Source organism: Epinephelus lanceolatus, chromosome 2, assembly GCF_041903045.1.
Source record: "Epinephelus lanceolatus isolate andai-2023 chromosome 2, ASM4190304v1, whole genome shotgun sequence".
NCBI classification, from domain to species: Eukaryota; Metazoa; Chordata; class Actinopteri; order Perciformes; family Serranidae; genus Epinephelus; species Epinephelus lanceolatus.
The window spans coordinates 29,906,460-29,917,500 of NC_135735.1; the positions used below are offsets into that span (position 1 = coordinate 29,906,460).

Genomic DNA, 11,041 nt, shown 5'->3' on the forward strand with positions numbered 1-11,041 from the left:
TTTAATTCTATTGTAGTTTTCTCAGCTCTGAAACAGAAAATGTAGCCATATACTCAGAACCTTTCCCTGGGTGTTCTCAGTGTCATCTATAACATCTTCCACAATTCATTGTCAGTGGAGCAGCTCCAGATTTTATACCCTATGACATCACAAATTTGAATTTTAGCACTCTAGTTTTTGGATTTAGGAGAGAATTTTTCATGTTCACCTGTATTTTCTTAGACCATAGGAATAACATGTAAGAATGTAAAATCTTCCTTTAAAACAAGCATAGTTCTCTTTCTCTAAGTTGGAGAAAAAAATCTTAAAATATTTTCTTTGTTCCTAGGAATATGTATTTGTTTTTAGTGTAGCTGTAATGATTTTACCATATAATCCCTTAACATATAGCCTTGTTTCAAGATAACTGCACCAGAATTAACTTAATTCAAGCACATTTTCCTACATATTGAGAAAATAATTCTTTAATCTTTTCTCTTTATCCAAACAGATGTACTTGACTCAGTCTGGATAATTTTAAGCTATCTGTGGCATCTTTGTGTCTAGATATTTTTACTCGGCAAGTGAAGTCTTCTTATTCTGTTGGGAGATCATTTTGTTTATTACAAGTAATATTCTTCCCATTTTATTGCTTTTTTTCCTTGTTGTTGCAAGTTGGCTTTTTGCAGTGCACGCACGCTCACAAACACACACAACCTGTCTGTTCCACAAACACTCATAATCATACATTTAACTGTACTGCTTTACATTCAGGCAGGGATCTTCGCCGCATGGGGAAATGTGGTCCTCACAAGAATAAAAATGCGAGAACAAGTACACACACCAACTCACAGGCTCATACACACAGATTTATACGCACACAGACACACTGAAGCAAACCAAATAACAGTGATAAATGAGAAAAGCATGGTCTGGTGTGGCTGACATTTAGAACCATCATTAGCTGCGTCGGGATGGGTGCGTGTATGTGTACGTTTGGTGTGCGTATATGTGTGTTAATATGTTTGTGTGTCAGGATAATCAGTCAGTTAGCTGGAACAATGTGCTACAAAGCTGTTTGCCTGAGTGTGTGTGCGCGGGTATGCGTGCGTGTGTGATAGGGTAATGATGCGGCTAACATTGTTTTGTAAAGCCTGGTGTGTTTCATTCCTTGCTGCCACTTATAGCCAAAAGGGGAATTTCCAACCCAAATTAACTTTAAGGAATAAGCCACCCATTCTACATTACATAAACTGGCCTCTTTCCTTTGAACTAACTCAGATGGATAGTATTTGGAAAGAAAGAAATTGCATAATGTGCATCTACATTTAGCCAAACAAAAACTGTCACATCCTCCTAGTTCATATTATGTTGCAATAGGCTCACTGATCTACTCAATGAGGGAAAGAGAACATAAAAAAGGCAAAAAAAAAAGTAAACTGCAGTGTAAAAATAGAAAGAAATGCTCCAGGGAACTATCGTATCTATCCAGATATGTTTGTGTTTTCTCTATTTTGATTGATGTTTTAATCATCAAACTCTACAGTACTTCAATATTGGAAAAACAATTTTATTGGCAGTTGCGCGCCTTTATTAAACAGCTTTCATTTTTCTTACGGTTCTACAAGCACACAACTGAATAAACATTACAAAGAAAATATTTTAAAAGCCCTGATTTCTACAGAAAGAAACTAAATGCCAATTCCAGCGGGATTCCCCTGCAGCATGCCCCCTGGTCATGACACACAACAGAAGAACACGTAACTCTGAGGCAATGAGAGCACATTTCGCTAACAACTATGTTATCAATATTTCTTCATATTTCATTCTTTCTACCAAGTCGTCTATATAGATTTTGCCTCATCTTTCAATCTCGATGCATGCTGAGTGTGTTACTGTGCAGTGACTCGATATGTTTTGGAGCTGGGATGACTCAAACTTGGAGGATAGGGAAACCCAGGGAGGATTGTGTTAAGGAGTATCAGCGCTACTCTATATTGTATGGCCCCAGTGAGGCGCTTTCCACTGCTGATTTCTTCTTGTAAAGATAACCCATAATGGATTTTCACCAAATACATCACTGTCAAATAAATTGTGATAACGACCACTGGTGCTGTGTTCTACAGCCCCCAAGAGCTGCTTTCTTACAGACGATTTCATTATTTTTCTCTTTCAAAGATGTGCTCAGGAGCACAGAAAAAGTAAAATGGGGGAAAAGTTCAAACATGTGAACTGAACGGCTGCTTTTTCAAAAATATAATGTTATACATACTCACAATAAGTGAGCAAAACACTCAAACAAAAGTGTCTTTTATGGCAGCGTGGCCCAGTAGCATTCCTTTGGCTGTGTGTGACACTAACAGCAGCCAATAGGAGACTCACCTGAATGTGACCCAGCCAGGGAGCTGAGCAATCGAGCATTCTCATTTGCTCCGTCAAACAGCTCCACCGAGTCGTTCATTGCTGTCTGGAATACAGCAAACTGACCAAACACCACTGAAGAAGATGAAGAGGCAAGAAGACAAATAAAAAAATAAAAATGAAGAGATAAATTAAATTTGTGTTGGTGTTTCAATTATAAATCCAATGTGCGAAAGTATGGTGTGATCATTTATGTACTTACCAAACTGTGAGGATACAGTAATGTAGTAGGAGCAGGTCTGTCTTGTCGTGTAGTTTAGTGGGTAGTTTGGAGACAATACGACTCCTTCAGATCCACCGTACTGTCCTCCACATGGAGCTGCAGAGAGACAGAAAAAGGAATTAATTTTTTTATTACAAAGTTCTGAAAAAAAAAAAAAAAACCCAAAGCTTATTTGAAAGTCATGTTTTAGGTACTGGTAACGTGTTTTGCACAGCACATATTTTCCAAGGAGAGAAGACAAAGCCTTTTGCAACTTCAGACACACTCTGTGCTTTAAGACTTGCATGTCATTCATCAAACAGACTGACCAGGCTAGAAGGGCACTCTGCCTGATTACGTAGTTTATGCATATGCATTTAGAGAAGGACTGTGTAAATGGCAGGATGATATAAGAGCAAATCTGCACTTAATAATGTTCAGACAATTTGCAAAGGCCATGTGTGGGAAGTTATTCACCTTTAAAGAGCAGGTGCAACATTGTGCAGATGTATTAAAAAAAGGTTGCAATGGGAAGAGAGAGAATTTAATTAACCTACAATATATATATATACATATATATATATTTTTTTTAGAAATCTCAGCAGACAAAGCCTAAACACATAATTTAAAGATGTGCAGGGGAGCTGTGCTGGACAATAAAAATCAGCTTTTTAAGAAATGAAGAGAAAGCAGCATATGGACACACTATCTGAAAATTCAATAACACCAAACAAAGAGGGCAATCTGAGTTATGGCTCTGTGGTCATTTAAATCGAACTCTAACTGGGATTCAAAGGAGCCATCAGCTGTATCATTTCAGAGATGGCTCAATACTGAAAGGACAGCATAGAATATCTGCCAGTGCCAATCCAATATGAATTAATTTTTAATACCCACTAAAACCTTAATAAGCCATTCTATAACTTATACTTTGCATTGTTTTGTAATATGACATGTTGCAGGTCATATCCACGGCAACTATGGTGGTCTGAAGTCCTGTCTTATATAGTATTTTATCAGTCAAACAGCCTGCCAGCCTTGCAGACTTAACGTCATGGTGAGTAAATTGTTTTTTTGACGAAGTGTTTTAATGATGTGTTAGGGAATATTTGTTATTTATAGGTATCAGATCCCTTTTAGTTACTTGATGAAGTGTTTTTGTATTGGAATGATACTGTGCTGCTGCACCTGCTCCACTGGCATTGCTTTCATTTGATTTTTAAAATGCTTCCTTTTCATTCACTTAGAAGTTGATTAATGATGCCTATTGGATTAATTTTTGCAAATCCTTCAATAAACTAAGATCATACTTTAAATTTTCTGAGTGATACATGTTTCTTAGTTTCCGTTTTAATAAATGTTTTTGAATCTCATTATCTTGTGACCTTGGTCTCAGGAAAAAAAGCCACTTTGATTTGCACCTTTTGAGTGCTCCTCACAAAATGCATCTAAAAGGCAGAGCCAGTCACTTACTGCATAATAAGCTATTGCCTTTGTAAACATGATGCTAATTTCACACACTGCAAGTGCAAATTGAATGAAAGGCTCAGCGCAAATCTGTAATGTGTTTTCATGTACACTCAGCAAATGTGGCTGAGAGTCATAGGCACATAGTCGGTGGTAAGATTTAGGTGGTGCTAGGTAAGACCTGGCCTCGTTTAGGTGGGTTTGTAGGGAAATCACTTTAGAGGGTGGCTCTGCAGTAAATGTCAATTGTTCATTGACATGTGTGTGTGTGTGTGTGTGTGTGTGTAAAAGCTTGCCTATTTATATGTGCTAGCCCCTAGACAGACTGTCTATCTGTCCGTCCAGGGGGTACACTGCCTCTCACCCAGTGCATGCTGGGAACCCCACAACTCTGAACAGTGTGAAATAATGTAGAGAATGGATGTATGCAGTGAATTTCACAGTGACTCATTTTTGTAAGTTAGCATACTGAATTTGAAATTAAACAATGATTTTTCAGTGTAAGTGCAGACATTCAGCATATACTTGAGGGTGTTTATATTCACATCAGATGAACTTTATAGGGATTGCAGCAATTTCTAAATCTAGTTCCCCAGGAAACAAAATGTATTGGAAAAAGTTTGAGGAAACTTAAATTAAATCATTATATGCGCTGTTCGGTCCCTTCGCTTGACCTGCAGGATAAATCTGGGTGAAGCGAGTGAATGAGAAACACTTGCCCCTCTCTCCTAACTATCACTGCAAAGCCCTTAACCCCCAGCCGGCTGACAGATCAGACAGAGGTTGTGCTGGGCAGCTTCCAGGTGTGAATGTGTGCAACTGTGCGAGAGTGATCATGGCCCTTCTGAAAAAAGAGAGCTTGGCTCAATCTCCCCTGAATAAATAAAGGTTAAAATAAATAAATAAGTGCGTGACTGAAGTCTTAAGCCCACAGACATCAGCATACACTTGGTATCTTCCCAAGTGAAGCGCTGCCAGACCTGTACTGCAGCCAGCTTCACTTATTGTTTGTTTCCTGAAAAGTAAGATCAGTTGGACTGAGGTCGGGTGACTGAACTGGCAAGAGAGGCACATTCTTCTGTTTGGTCGTAAAATACTCTTTGGTTGTCTTGCCTGTACATTAGAATCATCATTCTCCTGCAATGTCATTAAATTGGAGGACATTGTAAACACACTATGGATGTCAACGTCCTTCAATACGCTTAGAGCTGAAGGTCAGCACTTTAACAACATTGTCACTGTTTCACTTGAATCCAGCTTGCAGGATTCAAAGCCAAAACAATACAAAAATGTCAATGCATTAACACTTACAGACCCCACTGCAACTCCTATAGGTAACAATATGAAACAGTTTCATCCCTTTTTCTGCCTCAGTCATAAAGAGATGTTATATTGAAATGATGCATTCAAATTTTAATCGTGTGTCTCTTCATAGCTTTTTTTCCCCTGCTGCTGGGAGCACTGCCCATTGCACTCAAAGCTGGCGAGCATATTGCTACTCTAATATATTATTCTTACATATTTTTCAAAAAAATCCAACTCACTGCATTTGGCTCAAAAGTTGTTTAGTTTAGCAGAAAATTCATGTTGTCCCTAAGTATCAATCGGACCCTCGTGGCTGCAAGGCTTTGTTATATAATGCCAAAATATAGTGCTTTTGATCTGAGTGCGTATGTGTATGCATGTGTATTTATGCATGCAAACCAAAGATCTAGCTGTGCATATATATATTTATATATGCAAGATGCAGGAGGGAACAGTGTACATGCAACAACATAAACAAGTGACTGGCATTGTGTACAGGAACATCTGCACTGAGTATTGGCTGGAAGTCCCAAGGTCACAATAGAAGACACCTCCTAAGGTGGTTGAGAATGACCGAGGTAAGATCTTGTGGGACTTCTAGATCAGGACTGACAAACTGGTGATGACTAACCAACTGGACATTGTATTGATCAACAAACAACAGAAGAACACAGTGGTGATAGATGTAGCGATCCCTAGCAACAGCAACATCAGGAAGAAGGAACACGAGAAGCTTGAAAATTAAGGGCTGAAAGAGGAGCTAGAAAAGATGTGGGGCATAAAGGCAACAGTGGTGCCAGTGGTAATCGGAGCACTTGGGCTATGACTTCTGAACTGGGACAGTGGTTCCAGCAGATTCCAGGGACAACATCTGAGGCCTCTGTCCAGAAGACTGCAGTCCTAGGAACAGCTAAGATACTGCGAAGAACACTCAAACTCCCATGCGTCCGGTAGAGGACCCGAGCTTGAAGAAGACACACTACCACACTGGAGAAGCTGGGCATCGAACTCCTGATCTTCCAATTAGTGAGCAACCCGCTCTACCTCCTGAGCCACAACTGCACACAATACCACCCTAATTACCATATGCTAAATTAAAAACTTGAGAAAAAAAATTCCAGAAAAGTGCTGTAAAGCAGTTACACATTTCTTACAACTGAGCTGGGAGCTCTGCCGCACCCTCTTCACTGTAGTTCTTTTCTCTTGACAAAAACCCGGCGGGATAAAAACTTAAGTGAATTAATTTATGTGGTACTGAGCCAGCACAGTGTGGGATCTTCTGTATCAGCGTACTGCAATTTCAAAAAACCTATTAATCCCTACTACCATTGCATGACCCACAAGAAGCAGACCTAACACCAGCTTGATCCATCTTCAGCACCCCCAAGAAAGTTACAAACCCTGTGTGTGAACAACACAGCAGGTTAGACCATCAGAGGTCGATGAAATTAGTATGAGTGTGTGAATGTGTGTGTGTGTGTGTGTGTGTGTGTGTGTGTGTGTGTGTGCGTGTGTGCGTGCAAAACAGCAGCACCAACCACATCTGTCAACGTCATACCCCCAACACACACACACACACACGTGCGTGCGCGCACACACACACGCACGCACGCACACACACACACACACACACACACACACACACACACACACACACTCATGGTGTATTCTTATTGCTTCTTTTCTCACCTCTCCTAGCCTCTTCTCTCCTTGTCATGTTTTGGTTGCGATGTGTGCGTACCTCTGTGGCCAAGTCCCAGTGTCCACCCACGGTATCAGCTGGGATCCCTAACAGACTTTAATTATCATCACCTCTGTGCTCAGTGAAAATGTGAGAGCCCAACGGTGCAGAGGTTAAAACTGCTGTATGAAAAATGGGCCGGCACTTTGTGAATTAAAATGTTGCCTGGGTCATTCAGGCCTGTCCGTGGCCACTCAGATGTGAGGATGGGATTTTGCATGTAGTCTAATACAATTCACTGTTGCTCATTTTCAGAATGTTATAATAGCCTAAATGTTATTAGCAATGTTTGATCAAAACAGATAAAAACTAATTATAATTATGGAGTGTCTATTAGAATCCAGGTGAAAATGGTCACACTGCAGCATTTCGACCATTTACTCCATCCCTATGGTGCATTATTATGGATCCTGCTGCATGCTGTGATTGGCTTTTACTCGTCATGTTGACACGGCGAGGACAAAAGCAATTAAGATTAGGGTAGCAAGGTTGTGTTTAGGGCTAGTACTAACCAATGTCAGATATTCCCTGTGATTAAAGCGGTAAATATTACGAGAAAAGAGGTGACGTAGTATAAAGGGCCAACAGTCCAAGAAGGGAATAAGATGAGGTGGGTGCATGGTTCAAACAAAGGACTTTTACACAAGAGACTGGGGTTTCTGTACCGTGTTAATCAATATTGGCATGGTATTTTTAGACTTTGCTGACTTTATATTTTTAGTTTTTAGGATGTATAAAGCTGCTGAATTCACATTGTGTAAATAGACTTTAGCAGAATAGCTAAAAAGACCCATTCATGTTAGGATGCCCAGGATATATACACCTGCGTATAAATAGCCACATTGGATATTTACACCCTGGATGCATATAGCATTGTTGGCTACAGGCACCTGGGTGCTAATAGCATCTGCCTTATAGAGACAGCTATGGTGCTATGAAAATGTTAGCTCTTTTTTTTTTTTTTTTACAGCTCTTTAAGTGTTTCTTTTGGAAAGATTTTGGACACCCCCTTGAGTGTAATTCCCTCAAGCAAAGTCTTCAGCATTTCAGTGTAAACTGTGCATAAAGGGCTCAAGAAGTCCACCGGAGAGCCCTCAGCACATGCCGATTTCACAGTGGGACAGCCCTGAGCCCTTGCGGACTTATCAGGAACACATGTCAAAGCCCATGAGACCATGAGTGTGGACATAAAAACTGGGCTTGAATTCTTGGCTAAGGCTTTCTCAGCAAAACCAATTTACATGCCTAGAGTGAAAATACAGCAAAACTTGGTTTGGTTTCTACTCCTTTGCTAGACAGTTGTTGTATTCCCACCCACTCGTCCTCCTCCTCCTCCCCACTCCTATCTCTTCCTACTTTCTTCTTGTTTCCCAAAGCATCAGAGTAATCACCCTCTTTCTTTCCACTCCTCCTGATCCCGCGCACTCATATCGATTGATATTTTTTTGGGATTGATTCTTGTTGTGCTGCTGCATTCAAACCCTCAGGTCTAGAGGTCTTGTCTTGATCTACCCACAATCCCCTAGTGGTGCTGCTTTAGGCTCAGGTGTCAGCCTTATCAAAAGCCTTCACACACATGTCCTTTGATCACTCACACCCTCAGACACACACACACACACACACACACACACACACACACACAAATAAATGCAAAAAAATGCTATGCAAGTCACTCTCTTTCTCTCGCACATCTATGCGCTTTGATCATCCACACATACACACACACACACACACACACACACACACACACACACACAACACTTTTGTAGTCCTACCTCTCGCTGTCTCTGTCTCATTTTCCTTTTCCTCTCAAAAATATGCACACACACAGACTCACACAGCAAAGCTTTGGGGTGGTAGTGAGAGAACAGGAAAATATTTCGAAAATGTCCTAAACTTTTAAAGTCGATTTGCAGTTCTTCCAGGAGCTTTTTCAAAACCATAAACAGAACACTTATACTGACTTTTCAGAGAGTAGATTCATCACAACAATGTAAATAACCACAAACTCTGGAGCGAACACTACAATAGAGCCCATTTACTTTCATCATGAAACACAGAGAGAATAAAATATGGTGCTGTATATGCCACTTGGAGGGTCTATGGCACATATACGTCACTATATTGTTGATTTTCGAACAAGAACTCAGGGATCTTATCACAAAACTGATTTGCAAAATAGTAAAAGCAAATAATACACTAATGCTTGTGCACTATTTACATGTATAAGCCAATGACACAGAAATCGTACAAGTAAAGGATTGTCAACTGCCATTCATAACAACAACTAATCCCAGCCAGTTCTGGATATAAAGTGTATGTGTTTGTGTTTCTGTCTGTCAATCTGTCAATGCACCTCTGTATAAGTTAAAGAGAGAATTGTCAGGAAGACCACTATCTACTGAAGCCAGGTCAATTCATGCAAAATCATGTTTATATATGCTTTTTATAGAGTATAATGAACACCATTCTGCCACTTGTCTGTAAGAAATCTTGCAGCATTTTACCATCCAGCCTTTATAAACAAGAAGCCACAGACAACAGAGGACCCCCTAAACATCAGGTGTCCCTGAACGAGCATGAGAAATGCGGTGCAAGCAGCGGAATTGATCATTTTTAATGGTTAAGTGACTGTCAATGAAACACTTTCTACAGATGTTTCGAATTTAAAGCCTACCAGGAATGGAGGGAATTATGTGCTTTGAGCAACTGGGAGGCTTTTAAGGGAATATAACTGTGAAGAAAGTGTTCAGGTGTCATTAATGGTAATGTAACAGCAACTGAAAAATGGTAAAATGGAAGAGACTGGAAAATATTTGTGAATGAAAGAGAGAGCTGAAGCGAAACGAGAACTTCTGTTTTTCTTTCCTAATTCCAGACATAAGAAAAACTCATCCAAATCAAAATTATTATTATTATTATTTTTTTTTCAAATATATATTTAGGGCATTTTTTGCCTTTAATTGATAGGATAGTGACGTGTGAAAGGGGGAGAGAGAGAGGGAGAGACATGCAGCAAAGGGCCACAGGCTGGAGTCAAACCCGGGCCGCTGCGGCAACAGCCTTGTACATGGGGCGCCTGCTCTGCCACTAAGCCACCAATGCCCTGATCAAAATTACATTTGTGCTAATGCAAATAACAATAACAACTTGTTCAGAGCCTTCACAACAGTATGTCTGGAGGCTCACTTTTTATGGACAGTAATTTCTTAAGATAGTAATACTAATACTGTTTTTTATTTAATTTTCAGTTTTTTAGTGGGTTAATGAACACCATTTCCCATGTCATGGTTTGACAAAAGAATCGAGTCGAAGGGTTGCGGTGAGCTCAGACATGAAAGCAGGGCAGAGAAGTTTTTAGACAGAACATATTACAGCTAAAGAGTTGGAGAAATTCATTTTACGCATATGGATGGAACAGACATGCATTGATGTAACAATGCAGCTGCAATGGTGCACGCAATGCAATGAGGGATTTTCATGTGAGCTGAAGTTTAACAAAGGTTTCAACATCTAATACTAAGCTCTGTAGTGGATGTGATTGTCTCCTTTATTGAGTATGAACAGTAGACTCCAGGAACACGCTTCCTTTTTTTTTACAATGATCAATGACAGGAATGCTGAATGAGAGACTGCACTGAGTTACAGAAGCTACTGGAACAGAAACAGAAGCTAGTGATGGGATTTCTCGTTCACTTGTGAGAGCCAGTTCAAAGACTCGGCTCGTTCACGAACGTCACATCACTAGCAGAAGCCCTGACGTGGCGTCATGATTTCAGCTCTATGTTAAAAGTAGCAGAGTTGTGAGTGTGATGTGACTATGCTGTTGTAGTGATGGAAAAAGTGAAGTGGAAATGACTGGACTTGATGATAGAGGGAGAGCATTATGAATCTTTCCAGACCTGGTGTGGTTCACAGTGCAAATC

At 40.1% G+C, this 11,041-nt stretch overlaps 1 protein-coding gene across 2 annotated transcripts in view; it reads right to left on the reverse strand.

Annotated features, from left to right (window-relative positions):
• LOC117260150 (CUB and sushi domain-containing protein 1-like) overlaps positions 1 to 11,041 on the reverse strand; it is a 529,510-nt gene that overhangs the window by 102,075 nt on the left and 416,394 nt on the right. For both annotated transcript variants that reach the window (XM_078176328.1, XM_078176324.1), the window contains exons 33-34: positions 2,603 to 2,719; positions 2,362 to 2,475 (exon numbers count right to left, since the gene is read on the reverse strand). In XM_078176328.1, coding sequence (XP_078032454.1) covers positions 2,362 to 2,475; positions 2,603 to 2,719 — 231 coding nt within the window. The remainder of the gene's footprint in view (positions 1 to 2,361; positions 2,476 to 2,602; positions 2,720 to 11,041) is intronic.